This window comes from Monopterus albus, unplaced genomic scaffold (assembly GCF_001952655.1).
Source record: "Monopterus albus unplaced genomic scaffold, M_albus_1.0 scaffold7.1, whole genome shotgun sequence".
NCBI lineage: Eukaryota > Metazoa > Chordata > Actinopteri > Synbranchiformes > Synbranchidae > Monopterus > Monopterus albus.
This window is the reverse complement of record NW_018127887.1, coordinates 5,571,306-5,588,228: the sequence shown is the minus strand read 5'-3', so window position 1 is coordinate 5,588,228 and position 16,923 is coordinate 5,571,306. Positions and strand designations below refer to the sequence as shown.

Here is a 16,923-nt window from a genome sequence, read left to right as displayed (position 1 = left end):
TGGAGGCTTGGTTCCCTCAGTCAGACCAGTCAGGAGTGAGCTCTCATTTAATGGAGTCAATGAAGTATGTGGATTCTCAGTTTAATTATATTAATAATTGATGTATTTTTGAAGCAAGAGTTGCATAGGTTTACATTCAAAATATTTAAAAGCAGCCTGTAACAAACTCAATCCTGGCACAAAAAAAGTGACAAATGGGTTTGTTTGTTTTTTCTTTTTTTACTCACTTTGTTGTACAGATTATTGCATGCAGTGCCAGAGAAGCAAGAGGAGGAGCAGCCGTTTGTCCTACAGCAGGAGCTGATCAGTGGTCTGGCTGAGTTATACCAGTCATCCCAGGGCACAGACAGCAAGAGGGGCAGGAAATGTATGAAAGCCACATCTGAATTTTGTATATTTTTGGCTTTCTGTGAAGATGATGATGATTGTTTAGGTGACAACAAATGGAAGTGAAATATTTGGATATTGGGAATCACCTTCACATTGTCCTTTTTATGAAGTTTTATTTTAGTTGGCCAGAAATTAAAATGTTCTATTTCCTGTATTATCAGGTCAAGAACTTAACCTCACAATATTATTTTCTGTGTATCATTTCCCATCCTTGACCTATAGGTGGCGCCCAGCGCACACCAGTGAGACAGAAGATGAAGACCATGAGCCGCTCCCTGCAGATGCTGAATGTAGCACGGCTGAATGTGAAAGCCCAGAAGACCCAGGCTGAAACCGAGCAGCTGGAGCCAGAGGGCAGAGGGACAGACAAACTAGGGAAGAGACCATCAAGTGCCAGGAACAAATCTGGATCAGCAAGCACTATGAGTTAGTGCCTATGTTAAAACTTTACAATATGCCTGCTCAAATGGTAACCCTGCTGACAAATGTTACAACTGATGCTTTTTCTCTGCAAGAAAGAAAGTGCATTTTTTTCCCAAAATGTTAAACTTTTGATATGAATATATATGAGTTATCTTGTTTTTTTTTTATCCAGGTTTCACTAGTGAGGCAGAGCTGCTGTCCCATCTGAAGGCCATTTACGAGAAGACTGTGGCAGAGAGAGACGCATCCGTACTCACCAGTGTCCAGCAGCTCCTGACTGCCCTGAAAACCTTCTTCATGACTGAATCTGATCGGGAGGTGAGACGTGGTAGCTCTAAATATATTACATGCTTCTGACCTAATCTACTTTTTATCTTTGCCAACTAGATTTATTATGTGACTGAATTGGTAGATGGCTGTGCTGCACAGTTCTAGATAGTCATACACTGCAGGTTTAGTTGTCAGTACACGTTGTTAATTGGTAAGTGTTGATATATTGCTAGATTAAAATGTTTTTCCACTTTGCGTGTGCACTAGAGAAAAGTAGCTGGTATTTGTTGGTACTTTAAAGCCCAGTTGGACTGATTAATTAGCACATATGATGTCTTCCTTACAGGTGAAGACCTCCCTGTTTATCCAGCAGCACCTTCTCAAGACCAGCAAATCGATTCGGCAGCTCTATGGCACAGCTACTGATGTTGATAGCAAAGTTAGAGAGTGAGTATTGTCTGTATAATGTCAGTATAATTTGTCAAACCTGCTACACTATCCAGCCATTAAACGTCTGGCTTTGGTTATACTGGTTCTCTTTGATGTATGAAATGTGTATTCGTTTATGTCTGTATGTCTGTAGCCAGTCATTGCCGCTACCATATGTCCTGTTCTTCATAAAGGTTCAAAAGGTTATTCTGTTTTTAAGTCATTTGTGTTCAGGTGTCAGTAACAGGCTGTCTTTCTAGGTGTCAGCTTCAGGCTGTGTTGAGGTTGGAGTTGTGCAGACTTTTCCCGTCTGACTCAGTAGATGCTGATCAGATGGCAGAGGAGGTAAGATGCTCACCATTGAGACCTCTATGGTGCATTTGTCTTGTTTTCAAAAGTCAGAATAGTGACTATGGCTACAGAGCACGTAGTTTTAAGTAAAAGTCTTGGCTTTACAAGCCACACTGATTAAAAACTAGGTGCTTTTCTGTTTAAGATGCTATTGCTGGTTATTGTATTTGCTTTTGCTCATTGCCTTAAACTGGCACAGTGAAGGGTGTGAAGTGTGGCAGCCATCTGAATGAAATTGAGCCATATTAATTGATTCCCTAAGTTAACCACCACAAACAAGTAGACAGCAAATTGTAATGAGCTTCAACATTTAACATATTTTAATTAATAATTTGAAATCATTCAGACCAGTGAACACCACTGACTGCACAGTAGTACAAAGAACAGTAACTTCAATCATCTTTTGTTTATCAGGTGGCTGAAATGCTCAGGATTATCTCGCTAACCAAAGATCCAGTTTGCCTGGCAAAATTCCTTCAAGACAAGGTCCTCCCAGGGTAAGTGCTGCAGGAATGAGTTCTCTTTTTTTTTTTATTGTCTTTATTCCACAGAAGAATACAAGTCTTAACACTGTTTCTGCTTATGCCTTAAATCTTATGTTCTTTTTGTTTGGTTTGGTTTGGTTTGTTTTTGATGATGGAGAAATACCAACTTGGTGTAACACTGGTTTTTGAATGAACAAAATATTTCTCAGGCATAGCTGTAGGAATCTAACATTAGCCTTTCTGTATCATGTCAGGTTCCTGACAGCCGTCCCCAAGGTGCTTGCAGACATCTACCACAGTCTGGGCACCCAGCTCCCTGAGGCCTTGGTGGCTGTTCTGCCCGCTGACTTCTTCAGTGATGAGTCAGTTGGCAAGGAGGGTGTTTCTCCTTCAGTCTCCTCACCTCCCCTGTTCACACACAGCCTGGGTGTGGGTGGCCAAGATTGTCTGGAGAGCCTGAGAAATCGCTCAGCCAAGAAGAGGAGGTGAGGGAAACATTTGAATGACTATCCAATGATGCTTGATTATTTTGTAGAGTCTGTGTCCAAAATTCAAATTTTTTTTGGGTCATCTTAGGTTGCTGACTCATCACCGCAGTATGACTGAATCATCACAGAGTCTTCGCCAAGTGGAGATGCCCAAAAAAACTACACGAACTGTAAGATGAGCATAGATAATTAACCGCTGTTTATCACTACTGGATTATTATAAGACCTTGGTCAGATAGCATTTTCATAATATCATCTAATTGGCGGGTTTTAACTTGTCATTCAAACACACATCAGCTTTTAAATGTGTCCAATTTCTAAATGTTCACCATATCTTCATGTTTTAAGACGATCACCCAACCAAGAGACCTTACATTTGATTTGCATATGCATTGCATATGCATGGATTAGAGAGCTACAGTAGCTGTCTAATCCAGGATACCTTACCTGTTTTGTTGTCTTTTCATTAATCAGAAATCAAAGGTCCATGCTCCTTTGGATAAACCTGTCATAGAACCACAACTTCGGAAACAACAAACACAAGGTATGTTCCACTTTGCATCTGACTTGAATGCAGTCTGTGCCAAAAATCACCCAGAACCTATCTTGAATATAAAACTATCTGTAGCTTTGGGTGGTGACTTTAAAAAGTGTTGTTTTTTTGTGCCATACTAAAAAAACAGTGACCACAAAGAGCTTGAATTAATCGGATTCCCATTTTTTCAGTCTTATGTTGGCCATTAGTTTGCTCATTATGCTGCAGTCACATACATTTAGTCACATCTGCCACTTCTGAGGGACCCTTGTAGAAGGCGAGGCACTCTGATTGACTGGACATCTTCCTTTCAAGCTGATGGGGGAATTATTTCATACTCTATAGATTCTGGGAGCAGTATCATTTTAATACCTTTTAAAGGCATTTTCAAACAAAAGCCTGGGAGCTCTAAATAGAGATTATGCTGTGATTGTCCACAGAGGTTACCAAGGTGAGAAGAAACCTGTTCAACCAAGAGATTGTCTCACCCTCAAAGAAAGCCAGGCTGCCAAGAAGCCAGTCTGTGTCCGCTGTGGAAGGATTGAAACGCAAGCGATCTCATGAGCCTGAAGGTAAATGGATTTGTTTTTTCAAAGTAACTGCACTGTTCTAAATAAGGGAATGGAAACCTTTTATCTACAACCTTTAAAGTACTTTTAGTATTTGCCCATGCAACCTGGATATTCAGATAGGTTCACTTGTTGATAGGTGGAAATGTTTGTCCCATCATGCATTTGTTTCAGCTAACTGGTTATATTTAGCATTTTATCTAAAAGGACATTCTTCCTTTTTAGGGAGACACAAACATCAAACACAGACAGTGTGTGAGACACCTCTGCACCAGCAAGTGTCCGGTCGTCTCCTATACCGGCAAAGAATGGGAAGGTATGTTTTGTTTATTAATAGTAAAACCAAAATTTCTTTTGCATTTGCTAATTTTTATAAATTAAAAATGTTTGCTCTTCTCTTGGTATCTGTTCTTTTTCAGGAGATCTGTTCCAACTGACAAGTGCATTGTGGAAGAGTCGCCAGTAAAACCAGCAGATGGTACTTCACTGATACTGCAGTTTTTCCCCTACACAATACATTTACATGAATGTACAGATTATAATCTGTGTTTTGTCTGCTGTTCAAAAACACAACCAAAGTGTATGTTCAGAGATATGAACACAGCAGGATTCTTTGTTGTGAAACATAGCTTTAAAATATAAATGAGCAAAACTTAAATACCTTTAAAAATAATAGCTTGCATTATTTCCTATTAAATACAATCTACTTATGGTATTCAGTAATCCAGTTTTATTTGACATTAGCATATTGCGATTACAGTTTCATTTGATATATTTGTTTCCTTGAACTTTTGAAGGGCAGTTTTACTCAGTTGAAGCACATAACTAAAGTTGTGTGTTTTGTATCAGACCGAAGGAGGAGCCCAAGGATAAAGAAGTTTGCTAGAAGGCACTCAAGCACCTTCTATTCAAGTTCTCAGCCTCGCTCCCGCAACCTGGACCGGGCTCTCTCTGCCTCCCAGTTTACTCTCAGTGATGCCAAAATCAATGAGGTTAATGTAGAAGCAGTTCGGTCCCCCATGCGTCTTCTTTTTGGGGCTGCTACTTCCCCCAGTCATCGATCTGACCAGTCTTGTGCAACCAGGGCCACCAGGTCACAGCTGTCCAGTGACTCTAGTGTTTTTGAGGTAGGCTCTCCATTTAATTATTTAGGTCACAAAAAAAATAAATATATATATATTTGTACTTGCATATAAACATTTCTTATTTTTTGCATTCTATGGAGGAATAGGAAATGACTAGGGCATCTATCATTTTCACAACAGTTTACCTATGTATGTCCCATAAATGCTGAATATGTTTATGTAAAGATTTTATTTTATTGCTGGTTCAACAAATCTGTGGAACCATTCATTCATTTACCTTTTCAACTTCTCAGCACTGTCATAATATGCTTAACTGACCCTTTACTGAATTTAATGATTTTTCCAGTTCAAAATATTGGATGTTATTTGTACATTTACATCAATTCATCTTTTTTGTTGTTTGTTTTTTGTTTTTTAGAGCCCAAATAAAACTACAACAATGTTGCCCAGTAAACGTGGGAGCACCAATCTTGGGAATACGACTCCTAGGACACCCAGAACCGCTCACATCCAAGGAACCCCCAAAACCCCACCTTCATACAGTACGCGTGTTTTTTCTGTTGCAGAGAGCCCTGTAACCAGCAGCGTTTGTGAGCTTGGTATGGCTCTTAGGGGCAGTCCTTCCAGATCTCCAGCCAGAAAGACACTTGTAGTAGACACACCTACTAAGCAGAGTCCTCTAAGGAGCCCCCTGAAGGGTATTCTCAAGACTCCAGTCAAAGCTCTGACGGAATGTAGCTCGTCTTCTGAATTGCATCTATTCAAAAGCCCGATTTCCAAAACTCCAAGAAAGTGTGTCTCATGGTCTCCATCTCCACAGAAATGTGGAGTGGCAGAGAACGGTGCTATTTTCAAGTTACCAGGGTCACCTTGTATTACATCCCGCAGTTCTCCGAGACTGGTGAACACAGCCAACAAGTTCAGCAGTCCCGTCAAAAGCACAAACACTGAAAGAGACATTTTCAAGACGCGAGAGAAAATTTGTCAAGTAAGCCTATTAAAGCTTTCTGAAAATACAGATAGTGTTATTTTGATAGAGGAAGAAATTTGCAACAGAAATAAAACACCAGACAAAGGCGACAGTCCACTGGAAATGCCTCTTTCACAATCCACAATCATCTCCCGTGAAACCAAGGCCAGAACTCAAACCAAGACTCCTAGTTCTAGTGATCAAATTGTTACCCGCTCTGGACAAACTCCAGGCAAAGGTTTACACCTTGTATCCCCATGTAAGCCAGTGGTTACACCTGTAGGGGGTAGTACTGTTCCAGAAGAGTTGGATATGCCACTAAAACCATCAGTAAACTGCCTGAGAAGAACCAGATCTGGCCAAAATGTCAGAACCACCAGACGCAACTTAAGATTCCAGTCTAGTGAGAATGTTCCATCCAAATTAAACACAAAATCTAAGAACTGTGACCTAATGGAAAAGAGCATGCATTCCGATACAAAAGAAGAGGTAGAAACTGAACTTTTCCAATCATCTGAAAATGACTCTAGTTCCCAGACAGAATCGCAGCAGTTTGACTCCTCACATTTTACCTCTGCATCCACAGATGACGATAGTCTGGACATTGTTGATGCAGCTGTCGTAAAAACCCAGTTTAGTGGGGGTCTTAAGATGAACATCAGTTTTTCACGAAAGCCTTCACAGTCTAATAGAGACGTTGAATTGAGCACAGTTTCTCCTAAACCACGTGTGCTGCCAGAGGTTACACCTGGGCGGAGCTATGGCTTTCGACAAACCCCTGACCGCCAACAGAGGGAGGCTGCTGCTCGTTTGGGCTACGGAAATGATTCCCCTCGATTTTCAACCCCGAGAGGCCTTGCAAGACGTTTTCGACAAAAGGGCACAGGTACTCCAGATCCTCTGAATTACCAAGTGGAAATGGAAATGCAAACATCAGGGCTTCCCAAGCTTAGAATCAAACGCTCAGATTCCCTGAATGCGGGTGATTTGGTCTCAGATGGAATTCCTCAATCAGGTGCTCATTGCCCTTTACCTGGTCACCTGGACAGCCCCTTGGCTTTGTTTTCTAAGCACAGAGATCCTGGATGTGTGTCACCATCTATCTGTACTCATGTCACCCCAGCCAAGAGCACACCTGCGAAAGGCATCCAAACCTACATCTGCCAGTCCTACACCCCTACACGCTATTCTGGGGGAACAGTGTCTCCAGTGACAGCTGCAGAAATCATTCCCCTGACTCCATCACCTCAGAGTATAGGGAAGGGGACCCCAGAGAACCTCAACAGCTGGCCTCGCAGGAAGAGAGCTCAGGTTGGAGTGGGTGGAGGGAAGGATCGTGGCCTGAAGGGGGAGCCTCTGCTGGAGGAAGCTGAGCTTGGAGTTAGCAGGTTGCAGGACTTTGAGGATACCGATGAGCCCTCAAAGAACAAAGCTGCAATATTAACCTCAACTTCCACACTGTCTCATCCAGTCAGAGCCAATGTACCTCCGCTCTCTCCACCGGAGGACTTGTACTGGATGGAGAAGCTTGCTCAGCAGGCTGTGTGCGCTGATCCCCGGAAAGCTGAAGAAGAAGTCATTTGGGCTGCTGCTAGTGGAGATGCCAAGTCAGGTAAGCTGAGGTTGACTCATTGAATGTTCACAGATGCAAAGCTATGACTGGTGCATGTTTGTTTGTTTGGCTACATAAATGGTTTAAATAATGAAATGATTTAACCTTTTCACAGTTGACATCAAATTTTGGGCAGTTTTTTTAGAGCTGAAAACCTACCATTTGAAAATGAATGTGTCTTTGCATTTTTAAAAAGAGTTTACAGCATTATACAAAGGAGCAGTGGTTACTGTTTTAGACATTTGAAATGATATACCTTTTCAGAAATGAATGCATGAACCATAATTTTGTCACTTTTTTCATCTACATTTTTTATTAGACACTCCTCCCAACTCAAAGGTGAGGAAGCCAGTAACAGCGAGTGGGATTTTGGCCCTAACTCAGTCTCCACTGTTGTTCAAGGGTAAAACAGCCTCTACTAGTAGAACACCAGATTTCAAAGGTAAGATTTACAGGCCTTGTGTTTTTATTTTTTAAGTTCCAGATAAAACTAAAGGTAAAGCTTTATGCTATGATGTTAAATGTGAAACATTGTGCTTTCTAACATGTGGCAACAGTTTGAACAGAAAGGAAGTTGTTAAAGCTGCAGATTAATGCCCACTGTTTTCGAATAAGATGTTCAGCAATAAGATCTGTGCCTTGCCACAATTCTGTCTGTGAGCTCTTCAGGCAGTTCCTTTGACTTCATGATTCTCATTTGCTCTGACATGCACTGTGAGCTGTAGGGTCTTAGACAGGTGTGTGGCTTTCCTAATCACGTCCAATCAGTATAATCAAACACAGTTGGACTCAAATGAAGGTGTAGAACCATCTCAGGGATGATCAGAAGAAATGGACAGCACCTAAGTTAAATATATGAGTGTCACAGCAAAGGGTCTGAATACTTATGACCATGTGATATTTCAGTTTTTCTTTTTTAATAAATCTGCAAAAATGTCAAAAATTCTGTGTTTTTCTGTCAATATGTGGTGCTGTGTGTACATTAATGAGGAAAAAAAATGAACTTAAATGATTTTAGCATATGGCTGCAATATAACAAAGAGTGAAAAATTTAAGGGGGGCTGAATACTTTACGTACCCACTGTAAGTGTAATTTTCGGTGCCCACATACTTTTGGCCATGTAGTATATTTTCTCTTTGCCCATATTGGCTAATAGAGGAGAGTTCTATTTGCCTGTCATATTTTAATGGCTTAGCAGCAATTAAAAAAAACTCGTAACTTCTGCCTAATTTCCTAAATGATGTAGACAACTCCACATCAGGGAGGAGGACAGAATCTGATGGAAATGAGCATTCACCCCTGAGCCGGTCGATCGGACGCTCACACACAGTGAAGACCTACAGCAGGAAGAGACTACTTCACTGAACCACAAAGCAATAACATTGTCTATGCTGAGGTTGTGGGCCTTTCTTAGCCCTGTGTTGCTTTGATGGCAGATCTGAATAATGTCTTTCTGTCACCCTTTTGAAAGGCTTAGTAAATGAATGAATGTCACATTGTTTCCTCCACCAACAGTTCTGACCCTGACATTTCATGTTCTAACCTGTAGCTTTTGTTTTAATCAGGACGTTTTAAGATTTAAGAGTAGAAGTTATGCAGTTCTGCCAAGGTGTTTAAAATTGCCCTTACTGTTCTCATATTAATGACTTTACTATTCAGAGTAGGTCATGTTTTCTGGGTGAGTCTTTCTGAAGCTAAAGCCTTGGAAGATGGTGATATGTCAGTTTTTTAAAATTGTAATCAGCCATTTTATAATCGCGTCAGAACCTACATTTGTTGAAATGGATACTCTTCATGTTTTAGTTCTTGCCGTAAAATTGCTTTTAAGTAAAAGGGAAGCTGTTGTAATCATTTGATATTGTAAATACATTGTGTTGTTGAGATTTTATGTAAATAAATGTGTTAAGTTATTGAAAATGTTTGTTCTGTACTTGCTTCCACGCAGAGCAGGAAAAGGCAAGAAAAGAAAATCAAACAAGCACTGTTCACTTTACTGCACAGGCTGTCACGTCATGTGTATTTTACAATTCCAGGGTAAGGCTTTCAGCAAATAAAAGGAGACTTGTTATCTGCAGCCTACCTTTATCAGCTGTTCAAAGGTCACAGCTCTGCAATTGTAAAACCCTTCATGTGCTGTAAACTTACACTACATATCAGAAACCTCACCTTGGTGCCTGTTGATAAAGCTCCAAGTTTTATTCAGTTTATAATCTGAACTTTATTACTGAACCTATTATATTCTGAGGGATATTTAGTGAACCAGCTATTGGTGCTTCCAGGTGAAGCATAATAACATCACACCCTGATGTTACTTCTTAATAATTTGAATGCAGTAAAGGGGTAAATGTTCTTAATAATTGAGTTTTACATTTGCACTTGAATACATGTGTTCAAATGTATTTTATTACTTATGTTTATCAGTGTAAAAATTACATCTGTTTAAGTGTTGCAAAACACTGGAAGTCCAAGAAAGATTAATACATTTTATAGGCACTATCAATTTGTGTGTGCAGGTTTTTCCCCTGCACACAGTTATTACATTTATGCTGAATCTGTTTCACTTAAACATATCCTGTGTATTGTAAGCTATTTACATTCTGTGCTGAACTGCACTATGACCTTTGACCTGAGTACTGTGTGCTTGCTGTTTCCTTTTAATCCACAGATTACTGCATTATCCTGCATAAGCAAGAGCTTAGGCCCTAAATATAGAACAATAGGACCTCTAATCAAAAGCGACTGAAGGCCACAGTGGACAGGTCAGACTTGAATGGCAAAAATAAAATAAAATGAATCGATTGCAATTGATAGTGTGCACATTATTCTGTCCATTTGTAAAATCCATACCAAACATGATGTAAAAGTCTGTATAAACAAAGTAAGGTCACAGTCCAGAAGTGGACAACTTACCTGAGGTCTGTGCTTTTATTTTTCAATGGTGCCCAGTTTTAAGGGTTTTGGATTTCTTTTGGGCTTTGTTAGATTTTTGTTTTTGTTTTGTTGTTAATTCAGATCATAATAGAAATCCTGTTAAGACTGAAACAGGTCTGACACTTGTAGACGATTCAAAAGAATTTTAAAATGCGGTATCAGTAAAGGTAGCTTGGAGGTCATCACTATTAATCATATGTAGTAATAAAGGAAACACATTCTCCCGTCAAATCTGCTGTTGACTCATCGCTGAAGCTGTAGCAGTTTTATGGTTGAAATGACTGGATTAACCTTGTGACAAATCGTAATGCGGAAAGGAATATTGTGTGTTTCAGAAGGGAAGAATGAGAATGAGCATTGTGTGTTTAGGAAGCCAGAATAGTGTGGTTGCTCAGTGTGATATGAAACCTCTCAGTGCTGTAGCCCTATTCACTGACGTCCTTCAGTATTCATACCACGTACTGTTCTACCACTGTCAAGCTGGCTAAAACGAGCACTGCCACTTCCTATACATTGCAAATTTTACAATAAAACCCTTAGTGCGCTCCCCTCTGTGTGTAAGTGAAAATGATATAACTAAATTTGAACAACTGACTCTTTAGATGTAAGGTTTATCTGGATATGGAATAGGCCTGTTTATTTTTTACCGCTGTCCTGTTGGTAGTCTGAACAGTGCCTCAGTAAATGAAAGTAAATGTACTGCTGCATTAAAATGTTGGCCTATCCTTTAGTACTGAGTAGAAGTAGCAATAGCACAGTATAAAAAATGTCCATAATCATTATGACAACAGACTATAATTACATTATTGAATTTTGATTACTCATTTATTTAGGTGTAAACCTTTTAATACTACAATTGATCAAACCCAAGTCCTCCTTACCTTTCCCTGCAGCTGAGTCCCCACAACCACCTCTGCAACCAGTGTGTGGTTCCAGTGGTGCAGGAAACACTGCATGATAGACAGAATAATGCATTCCACTAAATCCAATAATATGATGCCTTTTGCATAGTGAGTAGTTTTGCTTTCGTTACTTAAAGTATGATTTGATCCCAATACTTTTATAGGTTACCGTTTCACTTTTTACTTAAGTAAAAGTTCTGAGTAGTACTTATTGCACAAGTGACGTTTTCTATTTCTATGTTATTATTATTTTAAGGTTTATGTAGCACTTTTATTTTGAAGCTAGACGCACATTTCCGGTCCCATGCTGTAACTCTGCCGCAATCTTGACACCGCTCTGGCTGAATCATTCCATCAGAGGTACTCTAACACCTACACCCTCACCTACCTGTCCATCCTTCCTTTCGACCGTGGAAAAAAAGGCGTTTTTAACACATAAAGAACACAAAAATGGCGAGCAACTTCTCGAGAATCCTGTCATCCAAGCGAAACATCGGGATCCTGACGCTGGTGGGTGGCTCAGTAACGGCTGGATTTCTGTTGCACCGGGATCATGTCAGCGCCGGAGTGCCTGTACGCAGGAGGTACCCTGCAAGGTAACGGTAACCCGGCCGGCCTGTTCGTCTGTTACATCATTATCTTCGTTAATTTACAAGTCCTCATTAGTTCTAATGTGATGGCGGTCTTGTTCTGCAGAGCTAAAAATGTGGATTTAAGTGCGGCTTAATGAAAAAGGCGGGGTGTGAGACATGGAAGTAATCTTACTAGCTATCATTGTCAAAGAGAGCATTTAACCACCCCTTTACCACAAATAACCTTCAAATGAATAATTTTACAATCTATAACAATTTCAAAACCACTGTATCACAGAAATGCACACAGAATATCAGCCAAATACTGAGTGCCATAGGAGATTCACCAGATCTTTAAACACGTTAAAATGCCAGAAAACCATTCAATTTGGCATATTATTAGCCTATTCAATTACATTATTATAAGCAAAATGTAGTGGAGTTGTACAGTGATACTTTTGCGATTGTTTTTTGTGTATTTTTGTCATACCCACTAAAATTAAAATGGAGATCTTACCTAGGCCTACTGGTCGAATAGTGAACCCTTTATGGAAAACTGTTTAGTAGGTTTAATCGACCATGAAAGTCTTATACATAGATGTGGTATGTAGAATTACATTTCTTTGAAAGAAAGAGGAGCAGCTGCCTCTGCGTGTTATTTGCCTAAATATGAATGGGTATGGGAGGCAGAGGGTCGATGTGTACGTGTCCCACGACACACTGCCTCACAAAGAGCTGTGTATCTATACAGAATATCAAGCGTTATTTCCTGCTCAGATGTAAAACCCTGCCCTAAGATCTTTGTATTATTATTCGCCACACTTAAAGGAGCACCCTGCGACAGCCGGTCATTTCACAAGTAGTAACCTGGTTTGGAGGTTGTCATTACCAACCCATGGATGGATCAAGCTTTGCTGTTACGATTAAATATGAATCATGTCCGACTTCTTTCAACTGATAATTGAAACTACTGTAATGTTGGGGATGCTAACAAATAAATAGGACGGCTGGTGGGGTGGGGGTGAAGAGTAATAATAATAATCAGTGGTGGAAAGTAAACAAGAATCTTTACTCAACTACTGCATCTAAGTACAGTTTTTAGGTGTTTGTACTGAACTTAACTATTTCCATTTTCTGCTACTTCACCACATTTCATAGGCAAATAATGTAGGCTAAGTTTTACTCCACCACATTTCATTTAATAACCTTGGTTACTAGTTACTTTTCCGAATTGCATTCAATGTATAGGAGTATATCTAAGTATATCTTATTATTTTTTTTACAATGCCAATATGACCGATGGTACCAGCCTCGTGTTCCTGTGCTCCTATATAATCTACAGTCTGGTGACAAATTAAAGGAAAACCTGGAATAAAGGAACGGTCTCCTCCAGGATGGCGGCGCCCCCATCCACAGGACAGTCACTGAATGGTTTGATGAGGATGAAAGTGACTCATGTGCTATGGCCTTCACACTCACCAGAGCTCAGCCCATTTGAACACCTATGGGAGACTTGTTAATGTCTCCACCACCATCATCAAAACACCACATGAGGGAATATCCTTTGGAGGAATGGTGTTCATCATCCCTCCAGAGACTTCAAGAGTCAATTCCAAGGTGCACTGAAGTTGTTAAGGTGGCATGTGGTGGCCCAGCACCTCACTGAGACTTTGTATGTTGGTTTTCCTTTGAGTTGTCACCTGTCTGTACTGTATGTATAATTTAGTGGGCATCGTTTGCAGCAGGGCGTCCCATTGCCATAAGTTACCTGCAAACATGTCACATGGGTGTGTTCCTGAGTGGATCGCCCACTCTGCACCTGCTCCAAAGGCATAGCTTCATGGTTAATTTGTGCCCATTCCTAAGAAATCAATGCAGCAATGTGTTATTTTGTGTTTGTGTAGTGCGGAGTACCCAGACTTGCGCAAACACAACAACTGCATGGCCAGTAACCTGACACCTGCCATTTATGCCAAGCTGTGTGATAAAGCCACTCCCAATGGTTACACACTGGACCAGGCCATCCAGACAGGTGTGGACAACCCTGGGCACCCCTTCATCAAGACTGTTGGCATGGTGGCAGGAGACGAAGAGTCCTACGAGGTCAGATTCCAATGTACCTTTTCAAACACACACAAGAATGGAATGTGTTTTGTACAAGAATCCTGGTTGTCCACAACCTCCTCAGGACACCAGTAGAAGTTTGCAGTGACAAAGACAGCACTAACAAAAGTCTAAACTCAGAGAAAAGGGGGGAAATCACAGAAAATGACATAATAAATAAATGGATGGATGGTACTGACAGTTGCATTCCAGTCCCAGGCCAACCTCACTGCCATGACAGTTTACACAAAGATAAAAACCCTTTTAATCATTTAGAACTGACTGGAAAAATACAGTTTTCTTTTAGCTCTTATTCCAACTTCAGGGAATTTAGCCACCCTTTCTCCCTGCCCTGTTTCAAAGGAAGGAGTATTACAACAGAGGAAAGGGAGTGTTTTAGGCCAAGACGCCACTTTTTCAAGGTTTCATTATCTATTCGTAGTGAGAATCAAAGTACATTTCCATTTTAATTGCGTACTATTTTTAGAGACCTCAGAAATATCTGAAGTTTCCTTGTTTGATGGTAGTAATTTGGCTAATATATTATTTTTGTATGTAGAATTTGAGTTAACATTATTCATACGGTGTCTCTAAAATGTGATACTGTATGATTCATCGTTGCTTCCTTCTTTTTACATGTGTGGCTGTTTCTTGTGATTGAGGTCATATGGGTGTGGTATTACTGCAAGGCGAGCTTACCCACACTGTGTAAAATGAGTCCTGTTTGGCTAAGAAATGTATAGATTTATGAGCAGGACTGCAGAGTAACAAACGCCACAGCCAGCCTCAGTGTTATGCTTCAGACTTTATTTTAAACACACAAGTCACAGTAATTTCTTAGGAGTAAACACCCTGCTGAAATGTCCTTCAGGAAAACACTGAACCAAGCAAAAGTAGAATTCCTCTGTCTGATCCATAGCAGTCCACCAAGACAACCTGCAACCTCTGGAAAGCATCTTTTCTGAACTGAGCTTTCACCATAGTTTTGTGTTGGAACAGTCTCATGGCCCAGAAATGCACTGTGGTTAATTTCAGGCATCATTTAGATTATCCATATTATAACACACAAATAAATGCATATTAGATATTTTTATATTATTAAACTCTGGGTCTGTTTCAGGTATTTGGTGATCTGATAAACCCTGTCATCAAAGAGAGGCACAACGGCTATGACCCCCTCAACATGAAGCACCCTACTGACCTGGACTCCAGCAAGGTACCACTCACACTGACAACGCAGAGAGATAGTTTTACTCAGTGGGCTGTTCTGCTACAGTGATATGAACATAACATATGTCCGGTAAAAAAGCACCACTCATTTTACTCCAGGAATATACACTCATCAGCCACTTTATTAGGTATGCCTGTACAATTGTATGCACTTCCATGCAACACTTCCACCTTAACGTCTGTGTTTATGAATCCCACATTGTTTCAGTTTTTGGTAAAATTGTCATAAATGTACAAATTCAATTATATGTTTATTATTGAGGTCATAGTTAAAGGTGCTGTTGTACTGGACTACATTATACATAGAGGTGTTCCTAATATTCTGACCTTCTCATGTATGTAGCTGGGGAGGACAAAAATATAGAGACACTTCTAAATATAACGTAGTACAGGTGTACCCAACAAACTGGCTGGTGAGTGTATGTTGTTGCTTTAAGTTACGCTATTGAACTCAACCAGTGGGATCAACTCTACCTCCAGAGACCTGTTGCTTATGTTTTCATAACTATGTCTCAAATCATTGATATTATTTTACACTGAATGTAGAAATGTCATGTAGATACATGTAGAAACATTCCCCACTGTGTTTGTTTCAGATCCATTCAGGCCTGTTTGACGAACGTTATGTGCTGTCGTCCAGAGTGAGGACAGGCCGCAGTATCCGGGGGCTGAGCCTGCCCCCTGCCTGCAGCCGGGCAGAGCGCAGGGAGGTGGAGAGGGTTGTGGTGGATGCCCTCGCCGGCCTGAAGGGTGACCTGACTGGGAGGTACTACAGTCTCACCCAGATGACAGAAAAGGAGCAGCAGCAACTCATTGATGTGAGTGATGTGGGGAGGCTGCTGTATAATGTACAGTCTCAAGAAAAAATAATGGCATTGTTTGCAGTCACCTGGTTTTCTGCATAAATTGGTCATAAAATGTGATCTGAGCTTCACCAAAGTCACAAATATCAACAAACACAATATTTCTAAGCTGATAAACAGTCCTGATCTTTCATGTCTTTACTGAACACACTCATTAAACCTACAAAGTGAAGGTGGAAAAAGCTTCTGATGTCGCTAAACATCAGCTGGAGTCAGGTGTTAGCAAACCTTGAGTCCAGTCAATGAAACGAGAATCGTGGTGTGGTTTAGAACTGCCTTGACACTTAAATAGTGTCAGTGTGCTGATCACAAGCAGCATCAACTGATGTGAACCATGAAAAGAGATCTCAGAAGACCCACGCTCAAGAGTTGTTGATTTTCCTGTGGGCAATACCTGTGTACTGTGTCATGATTCGGTTCCGCTGCTTCCCGTCTGGTCCTTGAGGGGCTCAGCGAGGACACCTTGCCCCTGCTTCCTGCCTTTAAAGGGGCTCGGCGAGGACGCCTTGCCCCTGCTTCCTCATTTGAGTAGGTCGGCGAAGACGCCATGCCCCCGCTCCCAACCTTCGAGGGGGTCGGCAAGAACGCCGCCCCTCTCCCCCTGGTTCCAGTGTTCGAGGGGGTCGGCGAGGACGCCGCCCCTCTCCCCCTGGTTCTCGCGTTCGAGGGGGTCGGCGAGGACGCCGCCCCTCTCCCCCTGGTTCCCGCGGTCGA

At 40.9% G+C, this 16,923-nt stretch overlaps 2 protein-coding genes across 2 annotated transcripts in view; both read left to right on the top strand.

The window, feature by feature from the left end:
• Positions 1-9,671, top strand: part of ticrr (TopBP1-interacting, checkpoint, and replication regulator) — a 13,533-nt gene extending 3,862 nt beyond the window's left edge. The window contains 17 exon segments of the mRNA XM_020622590.1: positions 1-64; positions 240-367; positions 613-816; positions 986-1,131; positions 1,430-1,530; positions 1,773-1,857; positions 2,278-2,360; positions 2,603-2,833; positions 2,925-3,006; positions 3,311-3,380; positions 3,812-3,943; positions 4,166-4,256; positions 4,360-4,418; positions 4,790-5,067; positions 5,444-7,607; positions 7,927-8,049; positions 8,855-9,671. Of these exon segments, the coding sequence (XP_020478246.1) occupies positions 1-64; positions 240-367; positions 613-816; positions 986-1,131; positions 1,430-1,530; positions 1,773-1,857; positions 2,278-2,360; positions 2,603-2,833; positions 2,925-3,006; positions 3,311-3,380; positions 3,812-3,943; positions 4,166-4,256; positions 4,360-4,418; positions 4,790-5,067; positions 5,444-7,607; positions 7,927-8,049; positions 8,855-8,973 (4,160 nt within the window). The 3' untranslated portion in view covers positions 8,974-9,671.
• A 2,075-nt stretch (positions 9,672-11,746) lies between these two features.
• The window catches only part of LOC109974488 (creatine kinase U-type, mitochondrial-like), a 17,968-nt gene continuing 12,791 nt past the window's right edge, over positions 11,747-16,923 (top strand). The window contains exons 1-4 of the mRNA XM_020624695.1: positions 11,747-12,037; positions 13,918-14,116; positions 15,237-15,332; positions 15,943-16,164. Of these exons, the coding sequence (XP_020480351.1) occupies positions 11,892-12,037; positions 13,918-14,116; positions 15,237-15,332; positions 15,943-16,164 (663 nt within the window). The 5' untranslated portion in view covers positions 11,747-11,891. The remainder of the gene's footprint in view (positions 12,038-13,917; positions 14,117-15,236; positions 15,333-15,942; positions 16,165-16,923) is intronic.